General features: G+C 57.1%; 1 protein-coding gene across 1 annotated transcript in view; it reads left to right on the forward strand.

Moving 5' to 3' along the window:
* Positions 1–18013, forward strand: part of SDK1 (sidekick cell adhesion molecule 1) — a 688889-nt gene that overhangs the window by 608251 nt on the left and 62625 nt on the right. Inside the window, exons 28-29 of the mRNA XM_019637402.1 lie at positions 8553–8747; positions 11156–11357. Coding sequence (XP_019492947.1) covers positions 8553–8747; positions 11156–11357 — 397 coding nt within the window. The remainder of the gene's footprint in view (positions 1–8552; positions 8748–11155; positions 11358–18013) is intronic.

The raw sequence follows: 18013 nt of genomic DNA on the forward strand, positions 1-18013 counted from the left end.
GGAACACAGACCTGGGCCTGGCCCCAGGCCCTGGGAGCATCTTGCTTCCGCTGCAGGGCATGTACCTGACCCTTTGGAGAAGTCACAGAGTGAACAGTATGCCTCAGGTCCCAAGGAAAGTGTTTCTTTTAATGTTTGTGCAGAGGAACAACTCTGCTCATGCTGATGAAAGGCCTTAATTTTTCCTACTTCCCAAAAGTCAGCAACTTTTATTTTAGAAAATCATCAGTCCCTTTATCTCGTCACCCTTTCATCGTGACACATTTAGGGCCTTGATGTGCCAGGCTTCGAGTGCACAGCGGGAAGTAAGGAGTGAGTGGGCCGGGCCAAGCTCGAGAGGCTTGCAGTGCCATCAGGGAGACCCGTCATGCAGGGTAATGGGGGATGCAGAGGGGTGCCACCAAACGCCCTGCCAGCAGCTCCTCCTGGGGGAGGGGTCTCGGTGGACCCCTCAGCTGTTTGGGGCTGGATTTTCCAGAGCCTGGGAAGAAGGGAAGAGGGGTGTCCACTCGGCCAGAACAGGAGGCCTTTTTCTGTGGGAGTGTAGACAGACCCACAACTGCAGACGTGGCTGGGCTGGGCTGTTACCTGCTGGGAGCACCCTGGAGCCATGGAGGAGGTGGCCCATAGGCCCCAACTTTTAAACTCGGGCATTCAAAGCCAAGGGCACCGGGCGTGGTGTATTCTCACATCAGGTCAGCACTCCCGCATGCTGTTAAGCTAATCCTAACCCACAGCAGCCCCCAGCACGTTAGCTTGTGTTTAGGTGGGTTACAGTAAGGCTATAAACCTGAACTTACAAATAGTTACTAAAGGAATGTTTGAAAATCTGTGCTGAGGGCAGTAGGGAGTCACCCAAGGACTTTGAGCAGCAAAGTGACATGATCTGATGTGTCTTTTAGATAATAACTGGCAGCTGGGGAAGGGGGCACAGAAAGGCAAATATTTATTGAGCTCTTGCTCCGTTAAGACGGGGCCTGGGGGCCTGGGCATCCTGGAGTGACTGGCACCAGGGGTTGCAGCCCGCTCTGTGGAGTCCCTGGAGTATGTTGCTCTGAGTGCAGTGTTTCTGGTTGGCTGGCCTTTGGGACTGTGGGCACTTGCTACCAGTCACCGTGAGCGCACACGAAGCCTCTGCTTACCTGTGTGTCTCCTCCTGTCACGCCGGGCTGGGAGGGAGATGGGCTGCAGAGCAGATGGCCTCTTGAGAGGTTCCCGCAGCCCACTGGCAGGCAGGGCCTGCCCTCAACACAGAGCCCAGGCTACCGCCTTTTTCAGAACGGGGCTAAATAGCTGACTATCCTGGGGCGTCCCCAGCATGCTGTGGAACAGGAAGCGTCTTTAGAGCTCGAAATGTGCCACTCCGGCCTATCGCTTGAGGAACCAGGGGCCTCCCCGGCCTGCTGAGGAAGAGGCCCTGCCCTGCCCGGGTGGCAGCTCTGCTCCCCGCTGCCTCTGCCCATCCTCCCGGCTAGTCCTGACTCTGATCATCTCTGCATTCACCATGGCCTCCCGGGCCGAGGAGAGGCAGTCTGCCAGTAGGACTCCGCGGGAGATGGACAGCAGGAAAGCCTGCGTTTCCCGTGTGTCTCTTGCCATAGACAGCCCTGTGCTGTGACTTTGTTGCCGTGACTTTCATTTACACATCCAAGGTCTTCCTTGCAAACACTGGGAGGGCCTGCCTGGTCCTTTACCAGGCAGGGTTGGGCCTCCTGTGCCCTCTCCTTGGCTAGCAGATGGCTGTGTCCTCTGTGCGTGTCTGTGTCCTAACGTCCTCTTCTTATGAGGCCCCCAGCCATACTGGAACAGGGCCACCATCTGACCTCCTTTTGCCTTAACCGCCTCTGTACAGACACTGTCCTCAAATACAGCCACATGCTGAGGTGCTCGGGGTTAGAACGTAACCCATGAGTGGGGGCGGGGAGCCTGTAGCATGTCCTCTGACCATTTCCTCTTGGGGACTCACCTGTTCCTTATGGAGTTTTATGTGCTCTTTACGTGTTGATGCATCATAAGTACCAAGGGACTAAGCACCATCCAGAGTCTGGGCTGGAGGCTGGCTCTACTGTTCAGTGCCATGACCTTTAGCTCAATAAATGTCAAGCAATACGATCATTAAGAATATTAACTGCCCTTTGTTGCAAAAGTGTTCCCTTTCCATATTGGTTGTAGTGAGAAAAACCTAAAAGGCAGCTTGGGGCCAGGTTTTAGGGTGCTCCTCAGGTGTGTTGAAAAGTCTGGATTTTGATCCGTGGTCCCTGAGAGGGGGGAGGGGCCACTGAAAACCACAAAAACCCAGAGAAGGAGAGGATAGTATGTGAAGGCTGAGCATTTCAGCCGTGGCAAACATGCTGCATGAGAGAGCGCCGTGTCTACTGGAACGCGGAAAACACCCCATTTGAGCCTCTCATGTTGCAGTGGCAATATGTCGTCTGGGTAACCTGTCACCTGGAGACTGCTACAGCTAGCACGCTGAATTGTAGACACGGTAGGAAAGATGGGGAAACAGCTTCTCAAATTCCGACTGGTGTTCACGGGCGAGAAAAGAAAACGTCTTTGTGCAAGACTCGCTTTACCCCCAGAGACCTTGGACCCGCGTTGCCCCTGCAGCCACGCAGCCATCTGAGTATGTGAGCAGCGCTGCAGCCCACGCGCCTGTGCTCCGTATTAAACAGGTTCAAGCACCGGCAGGCACCTCGAGGGAGAAACGCTTGCTCATTTGCGTAAACATGTTACTGTGAAGGGCTTTCAGCATTTAGAGCCTTCCTCCGGGGCTGCGGCGGGCGCCTCTGAGGACGGTCCCTCCCTCACTTGCCAAGGACTCCTTTAAATGCTGTTAAGCTGGAATGAATGAAGCAAGTGCTCTTCAAACCCACGCCATCCTCCCCGCCAGACCCGCCAGAATCTCCCACCTCCACCTGCCTGCCGAGGGCCTAACATTTACCTTTGGCTTATTATGGAAGAAGGCGCTGGAGTTAGGTGCTCAGGTGAGTGTGATCCATGTTTGCAGTGCAGAGTTTGAACCACTGCTGCAGCGTCTGCTCCCAGCCCTCCGGCGGATAAGCTGGAGCGCCGACAAGCCCCGTGGCATCTGGGCTGGGCTGACGCCTCCCAGGCCGATTCAGCTGCTGTGGTTCTCTGAACAACTGGGTGTTGGTGGGGCTGTCACCCACCCACAGTGGCTACCGAGGGGCCAGGCGACACCATGTCCCCTCTGGTGGCCTTGGCTGCAGGAACCTGAGCGTCAGGGCCCCAGCGATGGATCACTGAACAGGCGACTCTCAGACTGAGGCCGTTGGGGAGCCCAGGAAGCATGCAGTCCACAGAAGGCTGGCAGCCGCCTGGGACGTCTGTGTACAACTGTGCAAAGTGGCTCTGGGGTCAGTCCACGGCCAGCCCACCTGACCGAGGCGGCTGAGAACCCCGCCAAAGGCTGCCGTGGCTGCTTCTCGGCCTCTTCCTGTTTGCACCCCACTCGGAGGATGGTTCTGGAACCTGGCTGGTGCTGGCAGCCCCTACCCTTTCTCGATTCCGATTTTCTAGATGCACAGAGCTCCCACCATCTTCCAGGCACTTTCACAAACCGTCTGGGCTTCGCTTACGCCATAGTTTTCATCTTCCGCTTGGGTCAGTGTCATGCGTTCTCGGCCCGCTCTTCACAATGTCTGTGTTTCCCGAATTCACCTGTAGCTTTAAAAACCAGGCTGCCCTCGGGCACACTTCACTCCTGCTACTGATTCAGCCTCTCTATCCTGTCCTCACTCACACCGCAGTCCTCTGACCTGGCTGCCGAGATTCAGCTCGCTGCGGCGTAATTACATAACCAGCCTTTTCCACCGCACGCTTTTATCTCTCGGCACTATCTGCCATCATTCTCTAAAAATGCAAGAACTCGTCCTCAGCTGCGGCGTGTTCCCATTTGTGTGCAGAAAAGGGCTCTCCTGTATTGTCCATTGAGTCTAGGACGTTTTAAAAACGTGTCAAGGGAAGATAGAGGTATTAATCTTTATGTTCAGCAGACCACAGAATGGGGACTAGAGACTATTATTTTAGGGCAAATAATAGGAAGGTACAAATCTAACCCAAGGCTGAGGCATTTTCTCCCAGTGGGTCAGTGTGGGAACTGGATCAGAGATAGAAATAATAGCCCAGATTTCCTGCGATTAGACACAAATGACACTGTGCTTTGCAATTTACATGCATTATCTCACAGCATCGTCTCTGACTGTGGAAAGGGGACATTGTCATCTCCACGTGGCAGGAACTCGGGGTCACAGGAAGGCAGGCCAATCCTGATGCAGGGCCCCTCTTCCTACTTAGCCCTTAAGTGGCAGGTCCGTGCAAGGGCATATTACACAGTCTTTTAAACTCGTGTTTCTGAAGGAAAAAATGCTTTCCATATGTGGTGAGAAGATAGCAGAATGAAAAACCTATATTTAGAGTCAAATCAGCTTTGTTTCAAATTCATATGCATAGAAAAATGACTACCAGAAAGAGTCCCTAAGATGTAACAGTGATCTCTGGCTGGTGAGGTGGCTTCTCGCGGGTGCTGTGTGCGGCGACCACCTTTCCCGCCCAGCTCTCCACCCTACAGCCCGCCCTGCAGCTCCCGAGCATCTGCCACCGGTGCTGTGCCCGGGGGCTCCCTCTGAGTTGGGCCAGGCATTTGGGGGAGCGGCCCTGGCCAGCAGCCCTTGGCCAGTGACTGCTAGAAGCTGGTAGACAACACTGCGGCCCCCTCCACGTCCCCAGAGTGCCCAGAGGGGTCACTGCTTCACAGCCCCCTCTGCCAGCTGCCTTCCCCACTCCCCTGCTTCCTGGGGTCAACTCCCAAATAAACACCTCACTCTGGGAGCGAGTGAGCCCTCGGGACTCAGGCGGGCATACTCAGAGCCTGGAGGGTCCTGTGTGGGCCGGGCCTCCGGCCTCTGTCCAGCGCCTGTCCCTGCTTAGCTGTCAGCATCATCTCCCACCAGCTAGGCCAACGGGTGGCCCACAGACTGTGGCATTCCGAATATCATTTACTGCCCTGGGCACATTTTACCCTTCCTTGGTGTGGCCCGGCGGGGCTGGGTTAGCCAGCCTGCTCCTCTCAGGTTGTCCCTCCTCCTCTCAGATACGGTGGCTTTGGCACCAGGTCCTGCGGCAGGGGACTGGGACCCCTTGCCTGACCTCCTTCCTGATGCAGGTACCCCAAGGCTACCCGTATTTCAGCCACGTTAACCAGGTCCCTTAATCACTAGCCCTCTTAATAAGTGGGGGCTAATTATGTTCACCATTCACAGCTAGAGATGAAAAGCTGGACGTGGTACTGGGGTTGGGACTCACCCACGGTGAGTCAACACGAGTCTGGGTTAGGACCAGGTCTCCTGACACCCTGCTGTGTGGTCAGGGGCTTCTGAGACACTCGCACACTCAGGAAACAGGGTAGAGACAGACGGCAGCACGTGGCCCAGTCGGGGTGAGGGAGCACGGGCCTGCCAGAGAAAGCAGGGAGGCGTAAGGGCAGTCACGTGGAGGAGCCTGCACAGGCCGAGCCGTGGCCGAGGCCAAGGCCACGCTGGGGTGTGCGCTGGGAGGACAACACGGGAGGGTCGAGGCGAGCCATGGACCGAAAGGAGACCCAGCAAAGCAGGGAGAGACTAGTTCCCATTAATCCCCGAATTCTGCGAGTCACAAAGATGTGTCTTTGAACAAAATCTTAGTGTATCACAGGACATTTAACTCCAGCAGCAGAATAATCTGAGCAGAGATAAAACATGATAAAGAATAAACAATCCTGAAAGCACATCTGTCATCATGTCCTGTTCCCAAAAGTGTGTAATTCCTCATTAATTCATACTTATTGGGGAAAGGCGACTTGAATTAGTGAGGCGCCTTAATCACTCATGTGACTTCCCAGAATATGAAGGAATGGATGCAGAGAACGAATGCTGGCCATGGAGGTCTGTGAGGGAAGTGGGTGACGGGCTCAGGACGCCCGGGACAGCTCTCCACCCTGCACGGTGGCCAGGCCCCCGGTGACTAGGGAAACCGGAGCATGTTCCATCACATCTCCGGCATCTCCCGCTGTCACAGGCACAGGCGTGGTGTCACCCACTGTGGACGAGAAACCTGCTCGGCTCCATCCTACCCAGAATCCAGTGTGTGTGTAGACAGCGTCCAGGCCCCAGATTTACGTACGTTAGTCTGTTCTCAATGCAAACTCATGTTAACCGAAAATAAAAGGCCAGCATGAGCGGCAGTGTGCATTTATTTGAGATCAATAAAAATAGCTATTCAGCAACATGGAAGCCACCAGGCAGAGGGATGGCTACAGGAGCAGACCCTGCAGCTGTGGGGGGTGCAGGACTTATTACTATCATTTCACAACAATATTACAGCCCAGAACGTACCTGCACTGACTTCTGTGCCCATGCCAGGTCCTAGAGCCTCACCTCATGTGACCGTAACCCGCCAGCAGGATCACGTTGTCCTCCCCCCATCATAGTCTAACAAGCTGAGATTCCGAGGGGGCAGCCATTCAGCGAAGAACTGGAAGAGCCTGGATGCAGCATAGGGGTGTGCGCCTCGAAAGCACGACCTGTCCTGCCGTGGCACGCTGGGAAAGTGTGCTATTCTGTGGTAGCACCAGGGACACGTGGCCTAGAGTCACCAGGACCGAGCAAGGGAAGACGGGGTGTTTCCTCTTCATGGGAGCCATATGACTGTGCAAAGCGAAGGCTTTGGAGCCAGACAGACTCAGGTTGCATGCTGTGTGACCTCAGGCAGACTGCTTACCCTCTCTGAGCTTGACTCCCTATGGGCAGAGTGAGGATAAATACGCTGCTTGCTGAGAACCATTGTGAGTTCTGCAGGAAGAGTTGCACCATGGTGGCTGCAGTGACGACGCTGTCCTTGTTTTCAGGACGTTAGGTGTCCAAGGGTCTCAGAAGGCTGGGAATTGGGTTCCTGTTGCACCTAAACTCCAGACTGCCCCTGAGACAAGGGCGAGAGGTCTGAGGTCAGGGAGTGGGAAAGGACAGACGTCAGGCGGGACACCCAGGCCAGAAGCCCAAGGCCGACTGGACCACATCCAGGAAGCCAGGGCACAGCTGGTCACCGTGGCAGGGAGACGAGACTGTCCATCGGAAGCAGAGCCTCAGCTGCAGTGATCACGCAGGGGCCCGAGCTCAGGGTCCTACAAACACCTGTCAGCAAGCAGCGGTCACTGTGGACAGGGCAGGGCGTGCTGTCCCCCGGTCTATGGGTGGTGATAGAGACCAGGACTCCATACCTGAGCCATGGACTTGTCCTTCCGGCCTCCCCCGTGACCGGCCGGGAGACGCTCCTTATATCGTTGGACAGGTGACTAAGTGCAGGAGCTGGGAAGATGCCAGCTTGGTCACCAGTGAGCCGCAGAACCTGCGAGAAGAAAGGAGCAGGGGTGCTTCATCTGGAACAGAGAAGAGGGGTGGACGGCAGGCGGGCGGAAGGGCCCGTCACGAGGCGCCAGTGGCTTCGTGTCTGCAGGGGCCACCTGGGCACAGAAGGCCCGCGTGAGGACGGAGGTCAGCCCTGCTGGCCTGGTTCCCCAGAAAAGTCCCTTGTTTCGCTTGGCCGCTTGGCCGTCGTGAATCGTGAATGTTCAGGGATGCACAGCACCCCGACAGCTCTAGTTTTGCCCGGCGCAGGAACGCAGCAGCTGGAACACGTTGTCTGAGCCAAAGGAGGCTGCGTGGGGCAGGTCTGCAAGTTGGCACTGCCTTTCCAGGCATGCGCGGGGCCTCGGCGGGGCTGGTGTGAGGGCTTGGCCGTTAATAATGCTGATGGACCACAGACCCTTGATCATCAGATGTTCGGAGCCGGCGGGGCCCTCCCTGAACTGATTAGTTAGCTCCCTTCTGCTTCCTTGACAGGAGGAGGCTACTTAAAGCGGAGCCCCCAGCTCAGAGCCTCCACAGGCCAGGGATGTTCCAAGGGGGCAGGGGGTGGGCGTAGGGGAAGTGGGACCGTGGGGAAGCCGGGGGTCTACAGGCAGACGGGAGATGAGAGGCAGGGAGCCTGGGAAGCCGGCGTGAGGGCTGGTGCTCGGCGGCCATCCCGCCTCCACGGGCCGCGCTGGGGAGGGGCGCGGCTTAAAGAACTTTCTAACAGAGACACTGCCCTCGGCCCAGGGGAGGGGAGGGCAGAGAGAGAAAGCGAGGAGCACAAACGAGCTCTGCCCGCCGGCGACACCCACTGCCCCTGCAGCCTCCTCGGCACCAGTGGCCACAGCACAGATGGCCCCTCTCCACAGCTGATCCCCTGAAGGGTGAGAGGGAGCCAGTGTCGTGGGGACTAGCGCTCAGAGGCCCGTCCATCGCCGCGGCGTGCCTTCCTCTCAGTGGCATCTGCCTCTCAGGTGCTGGCTGAGGACACGGCCAACAGTGAGGAAACAGACACACAGCTGTGTGTGGGTTTCCAGGACAGACGTGATGTGGACAGCGGGGGGGGGGGGGGGGGGGGGGGGGGGTTCTCCCTGGGCGCTGACAGGGTGACTGACCGTGCGGCCCTCCGGCCTCCACCCACAGGGTACCAGATCGCCTACCGCCTGGCCAGCAGCAACCCCAACACGTTCACCACGGTGGAGGTCGGCGCCACGGTCAGGCAGTTCACAGCCACCGAGCTGGCCCCAGAGTCGGCGTACACCTTCAGGTTGTCTGCCAAGACTCGGCAGGGCTGGGGGGAGCCATTGGAGGCCACCGTCATCACCACTGAGAAGAGAGGTAAGACCTTGAGGCCCAAGTTCACAGTCAGGGACAGTAGGGGGAGGATTGATGGGCTGGAATGGGAGCCTTGAACTCGGCGTGCACAAGGCTCCCTCCCTCAGTCAGGCAGGCCTGTGGGGCCCGCACAGCGAGGGGTGGTGCGTGCTGAGCGTTTGTTACGCGCCCCGAGGCCGTGCCTGGAGCTGGGCACATTTCCATAGCGCGTCTGCATAGCCCAACATGTACCACACGCCTGCGCTCTCACACAGACATGCCTGTCCCAGGTTTAACAATAAGAGACGCAGCTCAGAGGGGCGGTGTGACTGGCCCAGGACGCAGCCACGCGGAGGGCAGCTCCCTGAAGGCAGGTGCTGGTCCCTGGCGTTCCAAACCACACCCGCCGCTGAGCAAATGCTCAGTGAACTTGTTTCCCACTGAGCGACCCTGGAAAGAACGGTCTTCGTGGACAGCTCCGCTCTAAGCACTGGGCGCGTGCTGGGTCTACATTCTCTCGGTGGGGGGACCGTGATGTGAGCCCCACATCTACACAAGAGGAAGCTGAGGCTCCGGCCGCGTCAGTTGCCCGGGACAAACAGCTGTGGGGCTGAGGTGTGACCGCCCTCGCTGGCTCTTGCCAGAGATCGGCTGGGGGCCTCGCCCTGGACCCGGCCTCCACAGCCTCCTTCTCCAGGGCCTGGGCCAGCGTTGGCTCCCACTCCGAGTTCTGAGATCATGGCCAGACCCAGCGACCCTGGGACAATGACGACTGGAAGGAGCTTGCAGACCCCAATGGGAACTGCCGAGACAGATGATCTGGACACCCCCTCTGAGGGTCACCAAGTGCCCAGGCTCGAGCCGCGTGGCCTGAGGTGGAGTCCCCCCACCCTGTGCCCTGGTACCAACCTGGTGGCAACCTGGTGTGAAGCGCTTAGAACAGAGGAAGTGGTGGTGAGCGCCTGGCGCTGTCCAGCTCTGCAGGCAATGCCCTGGCTCTCCCAAAGCGAACACTGACGGTGTCCTCGGATGTCCTCATGTGTTCACACCATTCATTTTTCTTCAGCATCATGTTTGCTCTTCCCGTGAGCCAGGCACGTGTGTGATGTGACCTCACCCACTCCTCTCCACACCCTTCGGAAGTGGGTCCTCCTGTTACCCCCGTGTGGGGGAAGAGGCTCAGGCTCAGAGCCAGGGTGCCCAGCACAGGGCCCCAGAACCATGGGCAGGGCGGCGCTTTCATTGCTGGGGAGGCACAGGGCCCTGATTCCTCCCCCAGGGGGGCCAGAGGGCTGGCTGTGCCTGTTGCCCCCTCCCTCAGAGTTGATCCAGCCCCTCCGGAATATTTAGCACCTTCTAAAGTAGAGGGAAAAGAGAGATTCCTAAAGGTTTGATGTGACTTAAATCAAGTCCGAGGGGAAGAATTAACATGAACGCCCTTTAGGAGGTATCCTTGTCCACTGCTGAGCTGCTGCTGATGGGAGTGGAGCCCTGCCCCCCACCCCACCTTGTACCCCCTGCTGCTCCGCCCACAGAGTTCTGGAGATTTCCACCAGGGCCCGCAGGTCTTGTCCTGTGGCTCAGGCAGAGGGATCCCAAGAAGCTTCACCAGTTACCAACATGCCCGGAAGGGAGGCTCTGCAGCAGGGTCCCTGGGGCCGTTGCTGGGTATGGGGAGCAGCCGTGCAGCCACGTGCGCCCAGGGAAGGAACACGAAGCTAGATGGAAGAGCTCCCCGCAGCCCATCACTGCGGGCCAGCAATCCATTGCTGCATTATTACACGCCACACACTCTAATCAGAATCAATAACCTCCATGATAAACAATTAACCAATTATTTCTCGCCGATGGAGTTTGTCTCTTGAAATCGATGGAGTGAGGACCCAGGCGATGCATAAATGCTCCACGCTCCGAGGCCGGGCTCTGGCCCATGTCCCTGAATCCCCAACCCCATCTCTCCAGGACAGTGCCGGGGACGGCCCAGAGGCACCGTCGCCCCAAGGAAGAACTGGGCTCCCTGCCCGTAAGGATCGGGGCTCAGCTGGGCTTCCAGGGACGGGAGCTCAGTACTAAAGAAGCACTGAGCCAAAATCAGAAAGAGAGTCCAAAGGGACCTGAGGCGCTCTGGGAGCCCAGGTGTCACTGAGACTCCTGGGTGGTGGCCGGGGAGCATGTGTAGGTTGGTTCACCACTGTCTGTCTGTCTATCTCTGCTCTGAGGGCAGATCGTCCTGGGAGCAGGGGTCTCCAGTCAGCCCAAAGTGGCTGTAAGAGAACCAACCCCACGTCCCCCTGAAGCCAGGAGTGTCACCTTCAGACTTTCCCGTCATTGAGAATAGCTTGCGCGGTGTCAGCAGTGCACACTCAGTGTCAGGTGGAGCTGTCCTGGGAAAGCAGCCTCTCACATGTCCCTGGTTTGTCATTTGGTTGCAGAGCGGCCGGCACCCCCCAGAGAGCTCCTGGTACCCCAGGCAAAAGTGACTGCTCGCAGCCTCCGGCTCCAGTGGGTCCCGGGCAGCGACGGGGCCTCCCCCATCCGGTACTTCACCGTGCAGGTGCGAGAGCTGCCCGGGGGACAGTGGCAGACCTTCTCCTCATCCATCAGCCACGAGGCCACAGCCTGTGCGGTCGAAAGGTACCGAGCGCGCCAGGGGGACCTTCCCCAGGAACTTGGACCCTGCCCTTAGGGTCCCCCCCCCCGCACCCACCCTTCTCAGCCAGCTCCTGCCCACAGAGCGGGGAGTCTGTGTGGTCCAAGGAGACACACCACTGAGACCCCATGTCTCTTCTTCTAGTTCACACCCCTTGTTCCAGGGACCCAGGACTCCTGTGTCCTGGGGCCGACTGCTCCAGTGGTCCCCAGGCCTCTTTGCTGAGCCTGTCCTTCCAGATAGGCATGGCACAGCTGGCTGGCACACCCCAGGCAGGCCCTGGCACTGCTGAGGCAAATGCCGGGGACGGTGAGCCCGGAAGTATGGGCTCTGGCATCCCAGCCCCTAAGAGGCAGAGTTGGGGAGGGAAGCAGTGTGACAAAGGGGGGGCCCAGCCTGCGGATATCATCTGGGGAGCGACGTCCCTCCCCTCTGTGCTCTCTCCAGGTCAGCGAGGCAGACACTTTCCACCTCAGTGCTGCCACTCGTTAGTGACCACGGGTAGGGGAATGGCGGGCATCCCCACCATTTGTTCAGTTATTTAGTGAACTGGGAGGGAGGCAGGGAGGCGGCAGCGCAGACTCCGCAGCGAGCACTTGGTCTGCGTTATCTCATTTGGCCCTTTCCACAGTCCCAGCCCCTCTTTATGGTCGAGGAGACGAGGCTGAAGTGAAGTTAACTCGCCGACTCGCACAGATCTGAGACCCTCGATGGGCGGGTCCAAAAAGTGACCTCAGGGCCCCACGTCCCCACTGACCTCCTCCCTGGCCCTGATGTCAGTCACTTTCAGGGCTGCTGGGTGGTGGCTCCCACCGTGTGTTCCAGAACCCTCGCGAGCTCCTCACAGGACTGAGGGGGCCAGACCGTGGTTCCCAGGCTAGCCAGCCTCCCATCTTCTCTCAGACTGAGCACCCCTCATTCAGTGCCCCCCATGCCAGGCACTGTGCTAGCAGATTTCACCTACATTACGAGCTCATTGAATCCCCACGATGGCCCAGGGGCGACCGGGAGGTCACTGCCCCCATTGTACAGATGAGAAACGGGGTCAGCAGTCAGTAACTTGCCTGTGGCCCCAGCACAGCCAGCCAGGAGCATGGGCAGGGCCTCCCACAGTGTCCGACACCCACCCCCACTTTGTGAGGCCTCCAGCTTAGCTCCCACACTGCTGAGCGGTGAAGAGAATCAGGTTAGAGGGGGCTCCTAGGGCAGCCTCGGTCCTCAGACACGGCAGCACAGTTCAGGCTTTGGAGTGGGGCCGGGGTTGGAGTGCGGCTGTCACTGCCTCCTAGATGTGACAGCAGCGGGGTTTACAGAGAAGAGGGACTCCCCTCCCTGGCTTGAGGACAGGATCATGATGCGCACAGAGGGTGGGGTTAGCGGTGGGACCTCAGGGAAGACAGATTTTGAAGCCGGAACTTCTCAGGCTCAGCTCTGCTCTCTGCCACTTGCCATGTGGGTGATCTTGGGCAGCTGGCCTGAGCCTTCTTGGACATCTCCTTGTCGCTTACCTTCCGGGTCGTTGGGACATAATGCAAGTCTCCTCTCAGCACCAAGCCCTGGGGCAGTGGTGGACATCGGTATAATGTTGTCCTTGTCACTGGCCATCCAGAGGGCACGCCTGGGGGTGGAGCATGTGTCCCAACTGTGAGCAGCGCCAGGCAGGTCACACAGATCTTCCGGCATCTGTGTTTCTGCCCCCAGACATAGGGTCCCCTCAGGAGATGACCTTCGGAGCCCATTAGGCCAGGAGGGAGGCCACTCATCAGCTTAGAGCCACAGCTGCCTGGGACCCAAAGGGTAGACCTGGGCCCAGGGACCTCTTCAGTCGCGTGGTCCACATCACTCTTAGCTCTGTCCGAAAATGGAGGGCGAATGGGCCCTAAGCACTAGTATCGTTTCCAGCAGACCTGGAGTCGTTGCCTGGCCTCCTACTGAAGGGGACAACGTTTGTTCAGATGTGTCTGCTGGTGGGTTGAAGTTAGAAAACCCGTCACGGTCACAGCCCTGTAATCACACTCCTCGCAGGAGGCGATGAGACTGGGACAGCGTCCGTGGTGACGCCCACCTGAGACGTTTTCCGTAGTGTACTCATCAGGTAGCTGCTGAACGGCTAATGCATCCTGTGGAGTCTTCATCACTGTCATTGTTGTCACTGCCGTCATCACCACCACTATCGTCTCAATGTCGTACCTCATTCTGGCATTTTCAAAACAATTCCCATGTGATGTCCAAAACAGCCCCATGGAGATGCAGACCAGGCTCTACTCCCATACCACAGGAGAGGAAACTGAGGCAGAGACGGCGTGAGAAGTGAATGTGCTGTGCCTTGGCCGCTCCAAATGGAACAGAGAACCCCTCAGATTCTTTGTAGCTCTAACGTTCCCCGGGCCTGCAGCTTAGCGCTCCATGGACACAAACCATCGCACAGCTCATTTAGGCAGGTCTATGAGGTAGTGGAAACGGTGTTATTGTCTGAACACCAAGCTCTCGGCAATCCGTCCCCCACTTAGTGGCCATGTGGCTTTGGAAAAGTCCATCCTATGAGCTCACCAAGCCTCAGTTTTCTCATCATGAAGACGGGGCTGGAGGCACAGTCCTGTTGTCCCTTTCAGCTCCGTGAGTCCAAGATTCACCTCTGTTACTGGGCAGCGAACTAGCAGCCAGCTAACGGCAATCCAAACAAGACCATCTCCAGGTTCCTGCCAGCACGCCACTTACCCTTTGAACAACAGCCACAGACCCAAGAGGCACAGCCCTCATCCCTGCAGAAGAAAGCACTCCTAGTCGCAGACGCCGACCCCCCACCCCGAGCCCCAGGATTTTCCTGGAGTGGCCCCAAGGGTCGGGCAAGTGTGGCCGGGTGTGCCCAGCTTACGTAATAATCCACACTCCATTGCATGGGGTGCTTAGCTCAGTTACTATGTGCTCGTAGATATCAATAACTTGACCCTCTGAGTAACCATCTGAAGGAAAGAAGAAAATTAAAATCCAACTGTCTTTTATGTAGTGGAGCCTCCTGAACTCAAACAGACCTACTGTGTGCTTAGGGCTTGATGTTGGGAAAAAGAGGCCCATGTTTCAGGGCGGGCAGTTTAATTGGGTGTGGGAAGGACCGTTGTCAGGTTCCTGATGAGACAGAGCCAGGACAAATGCCCCCTCCCCCCATCAATGGAAAACGCGTTGCGGGCAGAACCCCAGGGAAGCAATGTTTTGTACACGGCCGTAGTGCCACCTCCCTTCCTGTGGAATAACCCTGATGGCTACATTTTCCCTTTTTTTTTTTTTTTCCTTTTTACTTTTGCCAGTTGCATGAAATCTGCTAGTGGCCAAAAACATAAAATTTAAACATCTGAACCTAGCAACTGCCCGCGCCTGGTGACTCTGGGTCTGGAGCACTGGACCGAGGAGTTGGGTTTGAGGGACATGTGCTGGCATCGTCGGTCTCGGGTTGATGCTTGAAGTTGCACCCTGGGCAACTTCGCACAGAAGTGCCCATGGCTGAAAAGGGAAGGGCTGTAGGCGGAGCCACGCGGACCTCCTGGGTGTCACTGTGGATTGGAACAGTGATGGCCTGAGCACAGGTGATGCTGTGTGCTCAGTCACAACAGATTCTGCTGTTCCTCTGAACTTCCCACTGTGACAGATGCTGTGTACCCAGACCAAAGCCACAAGGGCCAAGAGGCACCACCGCATAAAAGGCTACGGGCCCATCATGCCAGCCCGCCAGCCCCGCCTCCACTGGATGCAGTCCTTTCTTCTTCTGTCGCAGCTGTTTAAAATAATGCCAATTTTAAAATCAGGCAAATTTGGCCAAGAATATGATGCATGGGTTCGATACTCTTTGTGGTGCAGATAATGAGTTCTTAATACATATTTTTAGAACCTTAACAATAAGTACATGAAGGCAGCAGTAGATAGCTTCCAAAACGTTCAGGGCTCGTATATTTTATTATAACCAAGACAAGTGAGTGGATACTGGAGTTCTTTCCATTTCTAAGACCCCGTCCAGCTCTATGGAGGAGCCTGTCAGAGTAAATGTGTGGCTGTGAGAAGAGGGCTGCCTTCCGGGGCAGGGCAGGCACAAGCTTGCTTTCTAAATGTACCTGGTTCCTGCCAGAATTCCACAGCAAGCTTGGATAGTGAGGGCCCCGTGTTATCCAAATATATTCCCTTCCTGAACTTGGGTTGGTTAGAGTTTAGATAACCGTGTTATCTCAACAAATGTCCTGAGTCTAGCCAGCCTCTGAGCTGGGATGGCAGAAAGTCGGCAGGCAGGGAAACTGGCTGTGACAAGGGCTGGGGGACACCGCACAGCATGAGTAGACTGCCTGTGACAGCAAGGTCACCGTGGCTGTCGGGATAGCCTTTGGGAGACAAGAAAGAGAACATAACATTCATTAATTGCCTACTGTGTGCCCAGGTGTGTCAGATCCCTGAGGGTGGGTTATATAATTTAACTTTCTCAACAGCCCTGGAAGTACAGGAATCGTCCCCATTTTTTCCAGGTGAGCAGAGAAAGACTCAGGGAAGGGAAGGGACTTGCCCAGGTCAGGAGTGGCGGGGCCACAATTTGAATTCAGGCTCATCTGACTCCAAACTGGAGACTTGAGCTGGCCTGGAGAGCGAGCAGGGAGCAGAATTTGGGGATATTAGTGGGGTCCAAGAGACTGTTCCAGGGTGATCTGTTCCTTTGTTCGTTTGTCAAGTAGTCACTGAAGTCCTGCTCCCGCTGCCACAGGGGGAGTGATGGGGCAGGTGTGCAGGGGACATGGGGTGTCTTTCGGGGCTGGAAGTGGACCAGTGTCCAGAGGAGCAGCCACACGGGTGAGGAGCATGCGGGGAGACGGCTGAGCTGGAGACCGGGAGAGCCAACACGGTAACTGGCACCACCTCTCCCCGCCTCGGGGTAGCTCCTCACCTGTTCCCTCCCGATGAGAGGGTCAGCTCCTGCAGCGCAGACACCCACGTTTCCCTGTGACTCCCACCGACAGCTCACCAGCCCCGGGAGTGCTGTGAGCCTGGGAAAGCCAGGGTGCTGCTAGGAGCTGTGCCCCCCGGCTCCCCTCTGTGCCTAGACCCACTTACCTCAGCCCTGGGCCAACCCATCCAGCCACCTGACAGGCATCCTTTGTCCCCTGTGGTGAGTGGGAACAGGAGAGCTTGACATTGGGCCTCAAACCCGAGATTGTCACGGAGCAGCAAAGTGCTAAATAGCACATGATAAAGCATATGTACCAAACACCTTCTAAATAATAACGTAAATAAACAAGTGCTACAGACGCCAATGAGGGTCATCTCAGGGGCACCTGCCACGTGCCAGATGCTCTGCTGATTTTCACGTCTCCTACACAACTCCCAGGGGACTTTGGAGCGAGGTCACGCCATCCCCATTTACACCCCCCTTCGGCAGGTCCTCGTGGGCACCTCCTGGGCGTCGGTCCCTGTTCTCAGTGCTGGGGGTGTGGCTGTGACAGAGGCTTCTTGGTCACTGGGCTCCTGGAGTCCCAAGTCTTGTAAAGAAGATAGACGGTCGACAAGGAAACATAGTTAATGATGGTTGTGCTGACGGAGAAGAGGAAGTGAGCGGGGAGTAGGGACAGCTGGCAGGGACAGGCACCTAGCTCAGCCACTTAGGGACAATAGTGGCAGAGCCTGTGACTGTCCCAGGAGCGCTCACCTGTGCCAGGTCCTCTTCTGAGCGCTTCAGCATTTCATACGAGCGACAACCTCACCATGCAGGTGCTGTCATCAGCCCCGACAAGGACACTGAGGGGACGTGCCCTGCCCAGGCTCAGCGTCCTGAAAACCTCCTGCTCTGCCATCCAGCGCAAGGCGAAGAGGAGCTGGCCACACAGATGTGGGGCAAGGCGGCAGCTCAAGCAGAAAGGGCCCGCGGTCATCACCAAAGTTAGAGAAAGCAACTTCTGGGGAGTTAGGAACGGATGGGAAGCTGTTTGCTTTAACTTAATAAAGGACACTCGCAGGAGCCTGTAGCAGAGATCATTCCTCGGAGCTGAACCCCAGAAGCATCTCCAGGAAAGCCGGGCCAGGGTCAGGGCGCCCCATCACTGCTTCTTCCAGCTGTGGCTTCAGGGCGCAGGGAGGGGAGGACGCTCGCTGCTGTCACAGACTAGCAGGTGGCAGAGCAGGTCTGGGGGGCGTGGGGGAAGGAGCGCCCCTCGGGTGTGAGCTGACTCACTCAGTGTGGTAGTAAGTGGGAGGCAGTGGAAACAGGGACACAGGGAACTGTTCCTGACCATCGCGTCCAAAGTGGTTTTCACTTTTCAAAAAGCAAAGTCCTTTCTCTGCGTCCTTTCTCAGAATTACCGGGAAGCAACTTACAGACCAGGTGGCAGTGGAGCTGCTATTAGTTGTTGGGGTGGGAGGAGGGGCCTGTTCTCCCAGACGGTTCCTCAGCCTCAGGGGTTCCACTCAGTTTGAAAACCACCAGTTCACAGGTGGCGTGAGGAGAGAGGGTTGGCTTTGAGGTGATGAGGGCATTGCTTAGACTGGTATTGAGGAAACGTAGAGACAGTTGGGACTTGATGGGCGGGGGAGGTGGAGTCTGGAATCACTCCAGCTCTTCTGACCTGGGACATGGAGAGGATGGCAGAGCCACTGGCTGAGACAGCGGCCACTG

Source organism: Hipposideros armiger, unplaced genomic scaffold (assembly GCF_001890085.2).
Source record: "Hipposideros armiger isolate ML-2016 unplaced genomic scaffold, ASM189008v1 scaffold_33, whole genome shotgun sequence".
In the NCBI taxonomy this organism is placed as follows: Eukaryota; Metazoa; Chordata; class Mammalia; order Chiroptera; family Hipposideridae; genus Hipposideros; species Hipposideros armiger.